The sequence below is a fragment of the Oncorhynchus tshawytscha genome, linkage group LG32 (assembly GCF_018296145.1).
Source record: "Oncorhynchus tshawytscha isolate Ot180627B linkage group LG32, Otsh_v2.0, whole genome shotgun sequence".
In the NCBI taxonomy this organism is placed as follows: domain Eukaryota; kingdom Metazoa; phylum Chordata; class Actinopteri; order Salmoniformes; family Salmonidae; genus Oncorhynchus; species Oncorhynchus tshawytscha.
In genome coordinates, this window is record NC_056460.1 from 9,889,303 (window position 1) to 9,908,534 (window position 19,232).

General features: G+C 39.7%; 1 protein-coding gene across 2 annotated transcripts in view; it reads left to right on the top strand.

The window, feature by feature from the left end:
* The first annotated feature begins 2,918 nt into the window (after positions 1 to 2,918).
* The window catches only part of LOC112245641 (integrin alpha-X), a 40,399-nt gene continuing 24,085 nt past the window's right edge, over positions 2,919 to 19,232 (top strand). For both annotated transcript variants that reach the window (XM_042310789.1, XM_042310790.1), the window contains exons 1-8: positions 2,919 to 3,060; positions 7,172 to 7,286; positions 9,698 to 9,795; positions 10,014 to 10,081; positions 13,130 to 13,244; positions 13,453 to 13,583; positions 14,430 to 14,572; positions 14,703 to 14,856. In XM_042310789.1, the coding sequence (XP_042166723.1) occupies positions 3,012 to 3,060; positions 7,172 to 7,286; positions 9,698 to 9,795; positions 10,014 to 10,081; positions 13,130 to 13,244; positions 13,453 to 13,583; positions 14,430 to 14,572; positions 14,703 to 14,856 (873 nt within the window). In that variant the 5' untranslated portion in view covers positions 2,919 to 3,011. The remainder of the gene's footprint in view (positions 3,061 to 7,171; positions 7,287 to 9,697; positions 9,796 to 10,013; positions 10,082 to 13,129; positions 13,245 to 13,452; positions 13,584 to 14,429; positions 14,573 to 14,702; positions 14,857 to 19,232) is intronic.

The following is a 19,232-nucleotide window of genomic DNA, read 5'->3' on the forward strand; positions in this document are numbered from 1 at the left end:
GAATAGAACATAAATTTTTTTGATACTGTTATTATGATGAAACTTGCCACAAATAGCAACGGGTAAAGAGAAAGTTCTGCGTAAAGTTCAATAATCAAATGTTGGGTAGGATGGGAGTTTCATGGTGTGTAGCTGGTGTGTAGATAGTTCAAACAGAAGGGAAATGGTGCAATCCACAGAGGACATCCTCTGAACTTTGCAACACACTGCGATAAGCTGAGCACCGACAGATCAAACACACAAGGGGTTTCCGAACACTTACCTAAAAATGTATTGTATCATTTCTTATATTTTATATTTAACCTTATTTGGACAGGGAGTCTTATTGAGGCCAAGGTCTCTTTCGCAAATGAGGCCTGTTAATTACAAAGATACACACATCAAATACAATTGCAAAATGCAAAATTGCACAAACAGCAAACACGAGGGTATTGAAACTCAGCAACAGTTCACACTGTACGTGTCAGTGTCAAACGGATGTCACTACATAGCCAAAGAGCATTGTGCTTAAAATGGTACCTAAACCCTTCCTCTCACAGACTACTTGTGTGCTGAGCTATCGTACTCTCTACTTATCTTATTAGAGCAAATGTACAATGTGCCAATTGGGACCAAATTTGATATATTCATATGTGAAATAAAATGAAACTCAACTGAATAGCCAAATAAGTTCAGGGTCACCCTGTTGAAGGCTGTTGTAGCTACAACGCATCAGTGTTTTTTGTTCTTGCCATGCATAAGCCACAAGGCTTTAAACATTTTCCACTACACGAGGGCCTTGAGTTCTTCGGGAAGTTTGTTTGGACAAACACTTTCCCGGCATTGTTTACTACCCAGCAACAACTTATTTTTGTTCTATAGTATTTTATCCCATGATCAAAGAGCACCTCGTGGATTAATTATAAACCACAGAAGCACTCCTCTCCTGTGTCTCTAATCATTCCCATATGTTTGTTGTTGACCTCATTCAAAACATCACTTCCAGACACCTGTTCTGACTCAAATAAGACATTGTTATAGATTTGGTGAAGTATGTAGTCTGTGCTGCTTTTCTTCTCAGGTTTCTCACATTTGATACTTGGGTATTCTCACTGGGGAAGTATAAAAGAAGGAGATGGGGAAATTTACCAATACCAATCATGCAAAAGAGGAATGAGCAAAAAACATGTACAGCGCCTTCAGAAAATGTCAACAGCCCTTCAATTTTGTTGTTACAAAGTGGGATTCAAATGGATTTAATTGTCATTTGTTGTCAACGATCTACAAAAAAATACGCTGTGATGTCAAAGTGGAAGGGAAATTTGAACACTTGTAAAACCTCACTGAAAATTAAATAACTAATATATCTTGTTTAGAAAAGTATTCCATCCTGAGTCAATACATGTTAGAATCACCATTGGCAGCGATTACAGCTGCTTGTTAGTCTTTCTGGATACGTTTCTAAACAGATTTCCACACCTGGATTGTGCAACATTTTTCCATTATTCTTTTCTAAATTCTTAAAGCTCTGTCAAATTGGTTATTGGTCATTGCTAGACATCCATTCTCGGATATTTAAGTCAAAACTGTAGCTCAGCCACTCAGGAACATTCACTGTCTTCTTGGTAAGCAACTCTAGTGTAGATTTGGCCTTGTGTTTTAGGTTATTGTCCTGCTGAAAGGTGAATTTATCTCCCAGTGTCTGGTGGAAAGCAGCCTGAACCACGTTTTCCTCTAGGAATTTGCCTGTACTTGCTCTAATTTGATATTTTTATCCTGAAAAACTCCCCAGACCTTAATGATTACAAACATACCTATAACATGATGCAGCCACCACTATGCTTGAAAATATGGAGAGTGGTACTCAGTAATGTGTTGTATTGGATTTGCCCCAAACATAACACTTTGTATTCAGGACAAAAAGTTAATTGACTTACCACATTTTTGCAGTATTACTTTAGTGCCGTTGTTGCTAACAGGATGCATGTTTTGGAATCACAGCCATTAAACTCTGTAACTGTTTTAAACTCGTGCTGAAATCCCTGGGCAATTTCTTTCTGCTCCGGCAACTGAGTTAGGAATGACGCTTGTATCTTTGTAGAGACTGGGTGCATTGATACACCATCCAAAGTGTAATTAATAACTTCACCGTGCTCAAAGGGTTATTTAGTATCTGCTTTTCATTTCATGTTTACCCATCTACTGGCCTTCTTTGTGAGGCATTGTTAAACCTCCCTGGTGGTTGAATCTGTGTTTGAAATTCACTGCTCGACTGAGAGACCTTACAGATAATTGTATGTGTGGGGTACAGAGATGAGATAGTCATTCAAAAATCATTGTCAACACTATTATTCCATGCAATTTATTCTGTGACTTGTTAAGCACATTTTTACTCCTGAACTTAATCTAGACTTGGCGCAACAAAGGGGTCGAAAACTTATTGACTCAAGACATTTCAGCTTTTAATTTTTAATACATCTTCACATAAACTTTATATGTTCGAACTCATAATCAAATATGCTTTCCAAAAACAGCAGAAGGGCGTTTATTTTGATTGGTGATTTTCTGCATTTATCAGAGTGCCATAAAGTAGCCTAATTTCAGATGCGTCCATTTAAACAGGATTATTAAGGAAATTGTTCTTCTTGCAAAACATGGACATGTTTCAATCAAACTGTTATCTTAATCTGAATATCCACAATAATCAAATTATTGTGTGCATGTAGCCATACTCATTATGGGGTATTGTGTGTATGCCAGTAAAATATATTTTTTAAACAACTATTTAATACATTTTAAAGTCAACAAAATGTGGAAAAAGTCAAGGGGTGTGAATACTTTCTGTAAATCCACATTCTCACCCAAATGATAGTGAACTACCACAGCTACTTTTGGTGGTGGAGACGCCTCATATAAGAAGAGGCACACAGGAAACAAAGTGCAGGCAGATGAGTTAGTTTCATTTGCAAAGGTTGAGTGTTGCAATATTTTCCTCACTGCATGCTAGTGAACAAAGTGAAAGAGAAGAGAAGATGTCCAGGCAAGGACCCCTCTGCCTGCTCACCTGCATGGCAGCCATGGGTAAGTGCTGACTATCAGGATTTCACTCTGCTTAATATTCAATTACATATTAAAGGGGTTGGACAAAACATCAAAACAAGTAAATTACTTACATATTTTAAAAGACAGTTTTTGGAGCGCTATTCCTGAGTATGAAATACTCAAGTATATTGAACCGTTCACACCATTGTAATCAATAAATATAGTTGAAGTAGAGGAGGATATATTTTCAAATGGATGCTTAACTTGCACAGGGAACATTTATGTCAAATATCGACATTAGCAATATCTAATGCTCTAAAATTTAGTTACAGAACTAGTCCTATCTTTATTTGTGGTTTTACATCAATAACGATAACCAATTTCCACCAAAAACATTTTGGGTTTTGAGGCAATAGTTGGTTGGAACCATAGGTCACTTCATCTTTTAAACCTAGATAACACTTTATAACGCATTCATGTTTTTGAGACAGTCAATGATGAGCATTAACTATTATACACATTTTTCGTAGTGAAAAAGTAATAAAGAAGTGATTTACAATGTTGAAGATACATGACCTTATTGAGGGCAGTTCTGGCTGAACACACCAAGCACACCCATTTTTACCAAAAAAATGTTGAAATTATGATTTCTCAAAATACGTTTGTGCACCTTCTCATCAATGTGCACATATTACAGACTGAACCTTGTTAACACCAGCGCTGGTTGCCAGAAAAGGATCAGCTGTGGGTCATTTATTTCTTCAACGGATGGCACTCTGATGCTATATTCCTAGTTAGGCTATATATAATATAAGCAACGAAAATTCCACCGACATGGTTCTGTGGCAATGCATCACATAACCAATAAGCAAAGCATCAACAATGAAGGTTCCAACACACACTGACCAGAGCCATTTATTTGGGCTGGACTAACCAATGATGGGACCCAGGGCAAGAACGTCTTTCACCAACTGTTAGCCTAAATGTAATTCAAAACACAGCGGCGCCACATGTAGTGTACACGTTGTAACACGTATAGGCTAACCTGGGTTATCCAGACCATGTGCAGCCCAGCACTTAGCTGTTTTGAGAGTCTCCGCTGTAGGATCGGCAATATCAGGACCATAGCCAGAGGCCAAGCGCTCGGCCAAATGGATAACTACAGTCTCATCGCAATGCTCAACAACAGAAATGCTCAACAACAGAAACTAATTCATTTACTTTAGGAAAAGTTCTGAATGGACATAGAGAGAATAAGCAAACTCACACGAATACCTGTCAAAAGGACCCACCATTTAAAGCCACCAGCGCATTTCAACAGACACAAACACAACAGCAAATCACATTTCTCCTTTCCTAAAAACGTTGGCTATTAAAAGCCTAGGCCTTGAATAATGCTAAAACAATGTAGCCTACCAAATGAATTGACAAGGAAAGTTTGAAGGGGGAGAGAGAGAGCTATGCCTATCATTAGAAGCACATGTATTGATGCAAGGGATGACATGTCTGAACCGAAAAAACCTTCTCCAAACCGCGGATTATGGCTTTAGGCAGAAGCTTTGTTTGGCGTTTATGATTTATTCTACAATTCATTGTGTATTGACAGTAAATCAACTTTGGATTCGATTATTGTATCAGACCAAGAGAACGTCTGACAGGCAGGAGTCTTAAATATTGGTTTTAGTGATCATATGGTAGCCTACTTTACCCGTAAGAAATCCAAAATGCTACTTGAACCAGGTATTGGTGATGTTTTATGCAATGACCAGGCAAAGGTTGCAAATTATTTTAACAATTTTATTTACCGCTATAGCTTAATCGCTAGTTAAGAAGTGCCCGAGCTGCTCTGGACACTATGGCCAGTCTTTCATAAACAACTTTTACCAGAGCAAAGGGATCACAAATGATTTGTTTGAGCTGTGCATGGTAACAGACGACAAAGTTTCCAATCTACTATGCTTGATGAGCACAAACAAAGCAACTGGGCTGAAAACCTTCCTGCAAGATTCATAAAGGATTGTGCTTGTATCACAGCTAAAATGATAACGCATATTGTAAACCTTTCTATTAGTAGTAGTACATTTCCCAATGATCTCAAAACAGCCCGGGTGGTTCCGCTCCACAAGAAGAGCAGTAAAACAAATGGAGGAAACTACAGGCCTGTGTCAATCCTCAGCACCTTATCCAAAGTTGTTGAGATTAGTTTTTAATCAACTTGAGGGATACCTTCTCGAGAACTTCTTTATGAACTCCAATCTGGCTTTACGACAGCTCATTCCACTGATACTTGCCGTGTCCACCTTTTTGACCACATTAAAGCAGGAAAGTGAGAAGGGGAACTATACAGGTATGGTCATGTTAGACTTACAGAATGTGTTTGACACTGTGGACCAAGATATTCTCCCGATGAATGCATTTGTCTAAAGGATGTAGCGGTGGTTTCGGTCTCTTATTACAGATTGCTTAGGGCTGACAAGATAAAGATAAACTATGCAGGCATGGATCTAAAACAAGTGTAACTTATATTGATTGATGTGTCCCTAGATCAATCCCTTTCTGGAGACTTTTGATTGCTGCCAAAATTATTTCTAAAATGGTGAACAAATTGAAATGTTTATATCGTAACACTAGATATTTTAACATCAAAGTTAAGAAACGGCTTGTCTCAATCTTGATTGTGTCATTTTGATTATGCCTGCTCTGCTTGGTATAGTGGGCTATCAAAAAAGCTGAAAAAGAGAATGCAGGTCATGCAAAATAATGTTATCAGGTATATGCTGAATGTCCCCGCTAGGACCCACATAGGGGTACAGGAGTTTCGGGAGGTGGGCTTGTTGCCTTTGGAGTCCAGAGCAGACAAACTTAAACGTAATCATATGTTTGACATCTTAAGGGATTGTGCCCCAGGTTATATGAAAAAACAGTTACAATACCAGAGTAATTGTAGAATCCCAAGAGTAAACAGTACTGCGAAGAGTACGTGTTTCTATACAGGCATTTGTCTATGGAATAGCTTCCCCTTGGAGATCAAGCAAAGAAAAAGCAGAAATAGCTTTAAAAAGCAGGCAAAGGTTTTTATTTGGACAAGGTTGTTGAAGTCAGAGAAACCACTCCACTGTTCCTTGTGCCCCCTACTGCTTGGCAGGTGCATTAATTTGAATGATAGGTATGATGTGCAATGAATAGATTGTTTTTAATGTCAAATGAATATGGTTCATTTTTACGGTTAGAGAAAAGTGCAGTGAATAGTGCCACTTTTTAGGTTGTCAATATAAATGAATGTTTTTATGGTCGTTTGTAATTTTGTCTTGCCTTTTAATCCTTATATGTGTTAGGGTTTTCACCATCGAGGAACACTTTGGAAAAAAAACTTTTTAATGAATACTTTCAAGTGATATCCTCTGGGTTCACATTGTACATTTTGTTGTACATGTCTGTTACCCAAAATAGATTCAATTCAATTAAATATGTGATAGTAGGCCTTTATTATGAAGGCCTATATGATGATATTTAAATCTGTCTCTGGTGGATATTATTTGCCTCTGTCTTGCATAGCACAGGTCAGGTGGTATGGCAGCATAGAAATACGAATTATAGATTAATATATGAATTACCCTCATTTCTAATTTACACATCTCTCAATCTTCATTGTTCCTGTCCTGCACAATTCACACATATCCGCTGGCCTCTCTTCCCCTCTCCTCTCTCTATTCCTAATAGCTCTTGCATGAGTTGGCTAGCTCAATGCTAGTCCCAGGAATAGCAATATAGTTTGGTCACTTATTTTGAGAATTAAAAAAAAAAAAGGAATATTCGAGGGGATATATATATATTCACCACTTCACAGGGTGGTGAAAGTGCAAGATGATGAGCTTGATGATAATTTCCAATAAATATCGAGGGTCTTATTCTGCTGACACGATCATCAATGCTTGGCTGCCATTTGACAAATAAAAATAATCTAGCTTTTCCATGTGCACTACCTCATTACGCACGCACTTTAATCCTCAACACGTCAATTCGATCTCTGGTGAGAAAGAGTGCATATTGTTTTTATGGACATTTGAGAATTTTCTAATGGAAATCTGTCGCCAATTGGATGGACACCTAGCTAATCATCTGATTGTGCTTCTCTACCCTTCTTTGCCAGCTGTCTCTTCAATGGCTTTCAACATCGATGAAGCAAACCCAAAACTCTACAAAGGGGAGGAACAGGATTTCTTTGGATACAAAGTCCTGCAATTCATATCTGGCAAGGAGAAAGGGCAAGTGTTACTGTTATCATATTAGTGAAAAATGTTGAGCATTATGTTACAAACTTCATCTTCAAAACAGTATTACACACTTGAGGAAATAAAAATGACCAGAAAAATGGCTGCAAACATGCACTATATACAGTACCAGTCAAAAGTTTGGACACACCCAACTCATTCAAGGGGTTTTCTTTATTTTTACTATTTTCTACATTGTAGAATAATAGTGAAGGCATCAAAACTATGAAATAACACACATGGAATCATTTAGTAACCAGAAAAATGTGAAACAAATCAAAATATATTTTAGATTTTAGATTCCACCCTTTGCCTTGATGACTGCTTTGTACACTTGGCATTCTCTCAACCAGCTTAATGTGGAATGGTTTTCCAACAGTCTTGAAGGAGTTCCCACATAGGCTCAGCACTTGTTTGCTGATTTTCCTTCACTCTGCGGGTCCAACTCATCCCAAACCATCTCAATTGGGTTGAGGTCGGGGGATTGTGGAGGCCAGGTCATCTGATGCAGCACTACATCACTCTCCTTCTTGGTCAAATAGCCCTTACACATCCTGGAGGTGTGTTTTGGGTCATGATCCTGTTGGAAAACAAATCATAGTCCCACTAAGTGCAACACAAATGGGATGCCGTATCGCTGCAGAATACTGTGGTAGCCATGCTAGTTAAGTGTGTCTTTAATTCTAAATAAATCATAGACAGTGTCACCAGCAAATCACCCCCCTACACCATTACACCTCCTCCTGCATGCTTCCTGTGGGAACCACACATGCGGAGATCATCCCTTCACCTACTCTGCGTCTCTCAAAGACACGGCGGTTGGAACCAAAAATACCATATTTGGACTCATCAGACCAAAGGACAGATTTCCATCAGTCTAATGTCCATTGCTCGTGTTTCTTGGCCCAAGCAAGTCTCTTTTTCATATTGGTGTCCTTTAGAAGTGGTTTCTTTTTGACAATGAAAGCCTGAGTCACGCAGTCTCCTCTGAGCAGTTGATGCTGAGATGTGTCTGTTACTTGACCTCTGTGAAGTATTTATTTAAGCTGCAACCTGAGGTGCAGTTAACTCTAATGAACTTATCCTCAGATTCCAGAGGGAACTCTGGGTCTTCCTTTACTGTTGCGGTCCTCATGAGAGACAGTTTCATCATAGGGCTTGATGGGTTTTGCGACTGCACTTGAAGAAACTTTCAAAGTTCTTGAAATGTTCCGGATTGACTGACCTTCATGACTATTACACATTGAAACTACCTAATGTGCATTGGTGTATTTGTAATGCATACGTTGATGGAATGGAAATTCTGAACTGTGCTTCTTCATATCACACCTCTGATAACATCCTGCCTATGCTTTCCTCCTTCATCATGCAGTTGTTATTGTAACCTTAGTAACCAAAATAAAACGGATATACAAAAGTAATTTACTACATTGTCACAAATGTTTTGCAACCACTCTTAATCTAAAGTTTGTCATACACTCAGCGGCCTGTTTATTAGGTACACCAACCTGTTCACGAAACTGGATCGCTCCTATAGACAGTCAGTCTCGTGGCCTTGGCTTGCTATATAAAGCAGGCAGACAGACATCGAAGCATTCAGTCACTGTTCAATTGAATGTTAGAAAGGACTAAACGAGTGACCTAAGCATGTGGCATGATTGTCAGTGCCAGGCGTGTCGGATCCAGTATCTCAGAAATGTTTGCCCCCCTGGGCTTTTCACATTTTCTAGGGTTTACTGAGAAGGTTGCGACAAACCAAAAACATCTAGTCAGCGGCAGTTCTGTGGGTGAAAAAAGCTTTTTCACCCACAGAAGGTTAAAGGAGAATGGCAAGAATCGTGGAAGCTAACAGGCGGGCCACAAACAGACAAATAATGGCACAGAACGGCATCTCAGAACTCGTCAACCCTTGTCACGGATGGGCTACTGCAGCAGACGACCACACCAGGTCTCACTCCTATCAGCTAAAAACAAGAAGAAGCGGCTCCAGTGGGCACATGAAGCAACAGGAACCATGATTCATCGGACCAGGCAATGTTTTTGCACTCTTCAATTGTCCAGTGTTGGTGATCATGCTGATGGCAGAATCAGGATTTGGCGTAAGCAGCATAAGTCCATGGATCCGTCCTGCCTGGTATAACCGGTACAGGCTGGTGGAGGTGGTGTACTGGTGTGGGGAATGTTTTCCTGACACACGTCAGGTCCCATGGTACCAATTGAGTAACAAACGTTTCTGACACCTTGTAGAATCTATGCCCTGAACAATTCAGGCTGTTCTGGAGGTAAACGGGGTCTGACCCAGCACTAGATGGGTGTACCTAATAAACTGAGTATATATATATATATAAGTAGTGACACAGGCTCATCTAAATCGACCAATCTATACTGTTATTTCTCACCCACAGGGTAATGGTCAGTGCGCCATATCAGAAGAATGGATCTGGTGGAATCTGTAGATGTGCTCAAGACCGAACAAACTGTACAGACTGTTACACTCCTCAAGGTAGAGATGGATGTTGATGATACACTATACTGTACTTACTGGACTGCAATTTAGAAAGGTGGTTAATTATAAGAACATGAATAATTATAAGAACATGTAACACCTATTCACGGTAACCATGGCTAATTGAGTATTAAAATATTGTTGAAATGTCAACAGGATCTTGAAAATGAGAAATATTAGTTGATTCTGCACGCCTGCCTTTCCCCTTTCAACAGAAACTGTCACAATCAAGTACATTGGATTGTCTATGGTTGCACAATCTACTTCTCCTCCAACCTTCACTGTAAGATAAACCACCAAACATTTAATTTGATCACATTCTTGTTTTCAAATACTCCATGTGAGTGTACCGTACATATGTAATATGTTTGGCAGCATTTACATAGGCAGCCCTATTCTGAAATTTTCTTCACAAATTGGTCTTTTGACCAATCAGATCAACTCCACCAATTAGTGGAACAAAGATCAGAATTGGGCTGCCTGTGTGAACCTAAATGACTTGTTTCACTTGAGTTATAAAACAACACCTCAGCAATCTAAAAATGATCATGGCAAATTCCAGTAACTCTCTCTTTTGAAGACATCTGAGGTCCACCAGACAATCCATTATTTTAGCACATTTACAATAAGGTGACCAGATTTCTGAAATTAAAACCGGGGACATTTCCAGTTCGGCGGTCAATATATCATTAAAATATCCGTTATTATCTATGAAATAAAAAAAGGGGGACAATTCCGGTTTCGTGTATTTAGTCTAACAGGCACATTGTGACAGAGAAAACAACTGTTACAGAAACACTACAGACTAGACAGAACTGTCCATTCTGAACAGCCATTCAGGGGTCCTGGTAGCCTGGGTAGAAGAAGAGCATAAGAGAACTGTAATGTCCGGGGTGTAGTGAAGGAAGAAGTCAGACGCAGGAAACAGAGAGTTCAGAGTAGCGAAACTTCTTTTTCACCACACAGGTGAAAACGACGCCACTCAAACAGATGCCCCAAAACACAGGGGAACGAAACAGTCCCGAACAACACACGTACACACAAAACTGTGACTTACAGGCGTGCACAAGAGTACACATAAAACAATCCTGCACACCCAGCAGGCGGGCCGGCTGGCTAATAAAGCCCAACCAATTAACCTAACTAATACATAACTAAACACAGGTGTAACTAATAAACAGACAAGGGGGGGGGAAGGATCAGTGGCAGCTAGTTGGCCGGTGACTACAACCGACCTCAGAGCGCCACCCGAACAGGAAGGGGAGCCACCTTCGGTAGGAGTCGTGACAAGAACATGAGCAAAATTGAACAAAACAGGCAATAGTATTTGTGAAATACTTAACAACATAATAAAGAAATAAGATGATGATGTGATTGGTAACTACATAATATACTTATACCAACCTAATCTGTATATTTCTCAGAAGAATGTATCTTCTTCAGGTTTGCTCTCTTTGGCCAGCTTCACCGTGAACTCCTGGCAGGGGAGGTTGCTCTTCTTACTCTCTTAACTTTTTTCTTCTGCTCCAATCTTTCTCCTCCTCTTTTCTTCACCCGTCTTCCTTCTCTTTCTTCCTTTCCTTCTCTTCACCTTTCCACCTCACTCTTCTACACTCTCCTCGCTTCACTCGTCTTCCTTCTCTTCACCTTTCCACCTCACTCTTCTACACTCTCCTCGCTTCACTCGTTTTACTCCCTTCATTTCTTCTTCTCCTTCCTCTCCAATCTTTAATAACAAATAGTAACGTAAACACACCCCATTCCGTACAAATGTGCGCAACCGCGACATTCAAACAAGGCTGCAAAGAAAACTAATGGGACTGTAGCGACTGTGTTGACTTCAAAATCTGGGGTGTGAACTACGTTTCTATTCAAGCGTTGATGGACATGGTAATGGCTCTAGAGTGTTGGAGAAAAGTTGAGTCTCTCTCCACCAGGTGTAGCACTTCTCTCATTGTTTAAAAACAAGAAATGGATAGTAAAGGGGGGAAACCTAGTCAATGTTTGCATCATCACTGCAAGCGATCATGACTCAAAAGCCACTGTTTACTTCTGAAGATCACTTTAGCACCACCCTAAAAACCCGATTCAAATTCGACACAAACCTTCAAATTGGGTATGTAATGACACATTATATAAACTCTTTATAGTGTTTTATTTACATTTCGAGGTGATAAATTGGACAGATCGAGTGAAAAAAAGCTGTTTCCCCACAGGACATTTCTCCTTCTCACTATCACGCATTAGTTTCGCTTCCCCACCTGCCATTTTTAAAAAGACCCGACGGAGCTCATTACCTTCTTGAATCATGCAGAAACGGGCAGCGTGGAGGTCATGTCATTGATTTTGTTGGAAAGGGGAGAAATTGTGCTTTACAATGGTATTGACATTACAGGTGATCTGGAAGTATTACGTTTTTTGGGCGCTAAAATAAGATCAATTGTACGGACCAAGGCGATGTACAAGAGTGAGTTAGTTTACGTTACACTATTAGATAAAATACTTTGGTTAACAGATTCCCATTGCTTGCCTCATTTTTGTATTTTATCTCAAAAACATTGTTTGGAATAATAAGTTGGCAGGCTCTGTAATCATATCTTTATCTTTCCTCCTCTCTCTTTCACTCTTCTTCCTACCCAGTCTTCCTCTCCTTCCTCTCCAATCTCTAACAGATAACATTATGCTAATGTTATCCATGAAAAGGTCAAAATATATTTTCACACTACTTATTATAATGCCAAACCATTTTAACTGTAATCTACAAATAAATATTCTCAGAATTAATTGCACACATTTAATATAATAAAATTTTCAAAATTGTTTACATGTGAACGTTTTTTAACCTTGCTACCATGACAGTAGCTAGCGATCCTAGCTAGATAACGTAGTCGACATAGCTAATGTTAGCTAGCATAACCCATTTAAAACCTTATAGAGCAGATCATCTATCTATATAATAAATTGAGACATAATAAAATCACTAGCTAGTATCTCAAATGATTGTAACTTACCTGGCTTGAAAAGACGTTTGTGGTGATGTTGTGGATTCACTTGACACTTGTTAGGTTCTGGCCGAGTTTTCCACAGCAGTTCTCTCTAAAACTAGAGCGAGCAAGTAGTTAGTAGAAGAGTGAATGAAGCTGCTATAGCGAACAGCCCGCTCTGCTGGACAAAACAAGCACAACGCAATTGAGACGTCAACCGGTAGGCTCTGCTGCCCGGTCTTTCTTGCCACGTCAAATATTATTTCACTTTGCAGTCTGTTTTTAATGCACTGTTACGGGGACGTCTGGTCACCCTAATTTACAAATGACGTATTCTCCTCATTCAGGCCTGCAGCCCTGGCCTGGCACACGAGTGTGATGGGAACTCCTATCTGAATAGTATCTGTTATCAGTTCAACAGCCAGCTTCAGATCACCTCGAACTTTACACCTGCCTTCCAAGGTATAACAGTGAAACTTGAACACATTTGTAGATAACATAACCTAAGATTTGGTATATATTGACTGTTTATTCATGTCATGCTAAATTACATTAGGATTAGGTCACAAAATATTAATTGTGAATGATAAGATCTGGATTCCTGAATATGTGAAGAATGTTGTGAGTGTTATCCATCATATACATTTATGTAATTCACTTTCTCTTCCAGAATGTACTAAGAAAATAGTGGACCTCGTTTTCCTCTTTGACGGATCAGCAAGCATGACAACGGAAGAATTTGATGAGAACAAAGGTTTCATAAACAATATCATGACAACCCTAAAAAACTCCTCAATTAAGGTATTCATCCCTTTTAAAGCTCATAACTTAAAACATGCTCGTGAGGTTGCTGAACATACATCTGTTTATCTACACTCTTAGAAGTAAAGGTGCCTAGAAGAACCTTTTGGGTTGCCACAACAGAATAGCCTTTCCAGTTCAAACAGGTTCCTTGAGGCACCCCTCTGTGTAAAGTTTCAAACCATAACCTTAGTTATGGTTTGAAGTGCTGGCAGCCTATCATATTGAAGCCAGGGCTTTCAGATAGGCACTTTTTGGACACCCGTTAGCGTAAATGTCATTCCTGTTCGTCATGTTAATTTTCACACTGCAAACTAAATCCTTGAATATTTATACATATTATATATTTAAATAAAATGTTAATAATATTAATTATGTTCACATATAGTAATAAAGTGGCAACTATTCCCATTTTGGAAGAGCATAGGCTCTTGAGGAACACCTCTGTAAGCCTCATTGACACTACAAAAATATTAGTGTTTAACCTTCACATGTGATGACAATACAGCAGAACAGATCAACAGGAGCGAAATTTACTCTTACGGGTGGCCTACAAAATATATACAGTATTTTAAAGCCACGCCCCTACTAAGCCACGCCTCTAATCCAGGGTTCCTCCACGAACCCAATGCTACATTAAACCATTCAAAGTTCCTCCAAGAACCCCTCAACTAACCAAAGGTGCAAATATGAACCACTTGACTTGCAATGGTTCCTTGAGGATCTTCAGGGTTCCTCGAGTCACCACTAATTCTAAGAGTGTATGTGCTATACACCCATGTTGTTGCATGGAAAGTATGGTATGAAATCAATATTAGTCATCTCTTCCTCTTTTATAAACGACAGTTCGCAGCGGTTCAGTTCTCATCAAACACCAGGACAGTTTTCAACTTCAGAGACTACCAAGAGGGGAGAGCCTTGACTAAACTTTGGAAAGAGGAGCACATGGCTGATCTAACCAACACACATAAGGCAATAGACTTTGTCTTGTAGGTCCCAGTTGATAATTATTCATCAGTTTTACTTTCAAAGTTCTGACCGAATACTCCGAATCTGATCAAAGGGGATTGTGGTTTAAGAAAGATAGCTTGATCTGTTGTTTGAATACATCTATTTCAGGAAAAGCATTTTTGAAAACCAAGCTGCCGGCGCCACCGCAGATGCAACTAAAGTACTGGTCATAATAACAGATGGAAATCCCAGCGATACTGACAAAAGGTTCAACTCTATCGAAAGAAGTGATAAGAAAAACATCATCCGCTTTGTCATCGGGGTAAGTCCTATAATATCTATAATACCCCCTACACAACACCACACAATTGTATGACTTAATTCCATTACAAGTGTTCATTCGTGTGCTAGTTAGCTAATGCTAAAGAAGCAGTATTTTTATCTTCTCGATTTACCATAAATTGTTGTGGGATAATTAGGAGTACAGCAACACCTTCCATTCCTGGATTGAGGTACATTTTCAAATTGTTTCACTTGAAGTTCACCGAGGTGCAAATATATTGGCATATGGCCGTTTCGACTAGTTGATCACCAGTGTATACCAGTGTTAGTGCTTTTAATGTATGATTTCAATGTATGCTGCTTACATTTATGTGTGTTTCCCAAATATTACACTAGTTGGGAGTTTTTTAAAGCTGCAACGTATGTACCTTTTTGGGCCACCTGACCAATTTCACATAGAAATGTGTGTTATAGATCTGTCATTCTCATTGAATGCAAGTCTAAGAAGAGGTAGCTCTGGTAGATATCTTCTATGTGCGCTATTTCTATGCTCCCCGTTTTTAAGTTTTGATTTTGCATCTTTTACTTTCAATTTTGTACACCAGCCTCAAACAGCTGAAAATACAATATTTTTGATCATGGAAAATATATTTTACAGTAGTTTGGATGGTACAGTGATTCTCCACACTTGTTTGCTTTGTTCACAAACTGAAATGAAGCGAACTATTAGAAGTTCAGCAACCAGAAAATGGCAGAGTGATTTCTGCATCGTGCATCTTTAACCTGTTAGAATCCTTTAACATTGTGCTACATGCCACAGGGCCTACACACAACAAAGGCCATACTCTTGATCTTGTGCTGTCCTATGGTCTGAATATTGATAACTTGGAAACTGTTGATGTGTGTGTCTCTGACCACATCAGTATTGCTTTTAAAATGCTTTCTCCTCCACCTAAAAATGTGTCTGTTCCCACTCCCTCACCCATCAATACCTCCACAACTGCTAGTAAATTTACAAATGCTTTTTAATCCTCTACTAAGGATCCTGTTCTGTGTCATCACACTGATGATTTGCTGAACAGGTTCAGTTACATAATGTATGTCAGGCTACGTTAGACTCAGTGGCACCAGTTAAAACCAAGAATAAACTGTCTCCCAGAGTCTCATCTTGGTTAGAGGACCACACTCGTGCCTCAAACACTCAAATAGCGAATGGAGGCCACTTTCTCGCTTGTAAATATTTGACTGGCATTGGTCAAACTACTCCGGTTATTTCACTGCATGACAGGTGATATTCCGCCCAAACTCTGTATGCCATGGGCTCTCCAACCCTGTCCCTGCAGCTACCGAGTGCTTAATTTGGGAAACCAAGTGAAATCTGTTAGGGAACATCGATAGTAACATGTTTCACAACTATTCAAAATCAAATACAAATGCGCTATAATTGTAGGCTAACTCTGAATTTGCTTCATTAGGCTAGACCAATTATGCACCAACCTTAAATTAGTGTTTTAAAAGAAATGTTTTTCTGCCATGTGTAATATGCGGTAGTCTATGTATTGTATACAGTGCCTTCGGAAAGTATTCAGACCCCTTGACTTTTTCCACTTTTTGATATGTTACACAAAAAATGATTAAATCAAAAAAATCGTCAGCAATATACACACAATACCCCATAATGACAAAGCGAAAACAGGTTTTTAGAAATGTTTGCAAATGTGTGTGTAATGTGCATATACATATATATATATATAGAAACATCTCAAGGATGATCAGTGAAAACAGGATGCACCTGAGCTCAATTTCTAGTCTCATAACCCTTTGCTATGAGACTCGAAATTGAGCTCAGGTGCATCCTGTTTTCACTGATCATCCTTGAGATGTTTCTACAACTTGATTGGAGTCCACCTGTGGTAAATTCAATTGATTGGACATGGAAGAACCTTCCAGAAGGACAACCATCTCTGTATCACTCACCCAATCAGGCCTTTATGGTAGTTTGGCCAGACGGAAGCCACTCATCAGTAAAATGCACATGACAGCCCCCTTGAGTTTGCCAAAAGAAAAACAAGGTTCTCTGGTCTGATGAAGCAAGATTGAACTCTTTGGCCTGAATGCCAAGTGTCACGTCTGGAGGAAACCTGGTACCATCTCTACGGTGAAGCATGGTGGTGACAGCATCAAGTCTGGAGGAAACCTGGCACCATCTCTACGGTGAAGCATGGTGGTGACAGCATCAAGTCTGGAGGAAACCTGGCACCATCTCTACGGTGAAGCATGGTGGTGACAGCATCATACCGTGGGGATGTTTTTCAGCGTCAGGGACTGGGAGACTAGTCGAGATCAAGGAAAGATGAACGGAGAAAAGTACAGAGAGATCCTTGACGAAAACCTGCTCCAGATCGCTCAGGACCTCAGACTGTGGTGAAGGTTCACCTTCCAACAGGACAATGACCCTAAGCACACAGCCCAGGCAACGCAGGAGTTGCTACGGGTCATGTCTCTGAATGTCCTTGAGGGGCTCAGCCAGAGACCGAACTTGAAAATAGACCTGAAAATAGCTGTGCAGAGACGCTCCCCATCCAACCTGACAGAGCTTGAGCGGATCTGCAGAGAAGAAGGGGAGAAACTCGACAAATACAGGTGTGACAAGCTTGTAGCATCATACCCAAGAAGACTCAAGGCTGTAATTGCTCCCAAAGGTTATTCAACAAAGTAAAGGGTCTGAATACGTATCTAAATGTGACATCAGATTTGTATTTTATCTACAATTTCTAAAAACCTGTTTTTGCTTTGTCATTATGGGGAATTGGGTGCAGGCTGATGAGGGGAAAAAAACATTTTAATCAGTTTTAGAATAAGGCTGTAATGTAACAATGTGGAAGGTCAAGGGGTCTGAATACTTTCCAAAGGCATTATAACAACGGCACAGTCGTTATTCACTTTTTTTTAGGGGGGCTTGGGCTCATATATAGGCCGTTGCATAAGCTCTATGCATATGGGTGTTTTGAATGAATCATCACCTTAGAAAGCGCTGTCCATTTCATTGTGTTAGTTGTTCTCGATGTTGCAAAGCCTATGTTGTCCACTCAGTTTCAACCTGTTGTATCCCACTAGTGTGCGATCTGCACTGAATGGGGGCTGCGCTCAATGGGGTGTGGGCGGTGCTACCCAACGTTGTATAATGTAGGCTAAGTGTTTGATGTGATTTTTGATTGCATTTACATTGATGTCAGAGTGGTTAGAGGGACAATACAGCTCTGAGTAACAGGCCATTAGCCACCTGATGGTCATTAGCGAGTTGGGTAATACTAAAGCATGTCCGGAGTGCACAAGAGGACATTACCGTGACTCAGCAGTAACATAGAATTTGACTGCGGTCATGACTCATGAGTGCCTGTGCGGCAGTAATACGGTCACCGAAACAGCCCTATAGTGACCCCTGTCAATTCTTCCCCTTGGTGGTATCACCCGCAATCATAACATTCCGTTTCACTGCTATGCAGATCACACGCAGCTCTATTTACCAATAAGACCCAGTGATTCACAAGTGTCTTGTTGACATCAAATATTAGATGTTTGACAATTTATCCAGCTCAATGATAAGAAATCTGAAGTTATTTTATTTGGCCCCCACCGAACCTCGAGCTGCATGTAAAGAAGGTTGTCCAGACCTGCTTTTATGATATCATCTAAGAAATACAGCGCCCTCCGTAATTATTGGGATAGTGAAGCACTTCTTTTTCTTTTGGCTCTATACTCCAAAAGTTTGGATTTGAAATGAAACAGTTACTATGAGGTTAAAGTACAGACTATTAGATTTTATTTGAGGGTATTTGTGTAAATATTGTTTGTACCATTTAGAAATGACAACACAGTAGTTCCTATATTTCAGGGCACCTAAAGTATTGGGACAACTGGATTGACAGGTGTTTCTGATTAGTCAGGTGTGTTCCATCACATCATTTTTGCAGGCATAAGAGCGCTGTCAATGTTTAGTCTTGATTCTAGGCTTTGCGTTTGCCTTTGGTAGAAGGAGAACTAAGGATTCCATTTTTAAGGCTTGATTAAGCGCCATTCCATTTATTATATATTTTATCTCCCTATGAAACTGGATGCAGCCTGAGATCCTCTGACAGGCCATTGTTGACCATTTCAAAGTCTAGGTTGAAAACTGTTCTTCATTCTCCTTCCTCCTGTCGTTGTTATTACTTTTTATTTTATTTTCTGATGTGAAGCACTTTGTGACTTGTATTAAGAAGCGCTATAGAAATAGAGTTTTTATTATTACTCCTAGTCTCAAGGGTCCAGTCCAACGTCCCAGTTTTTATTTCACCTTTATTTAACTAGGCAAGTCAGTTAAGAACACATTCTTATTTACAGTGATGGCCTACACCGGCCAAACTCGGACGACAC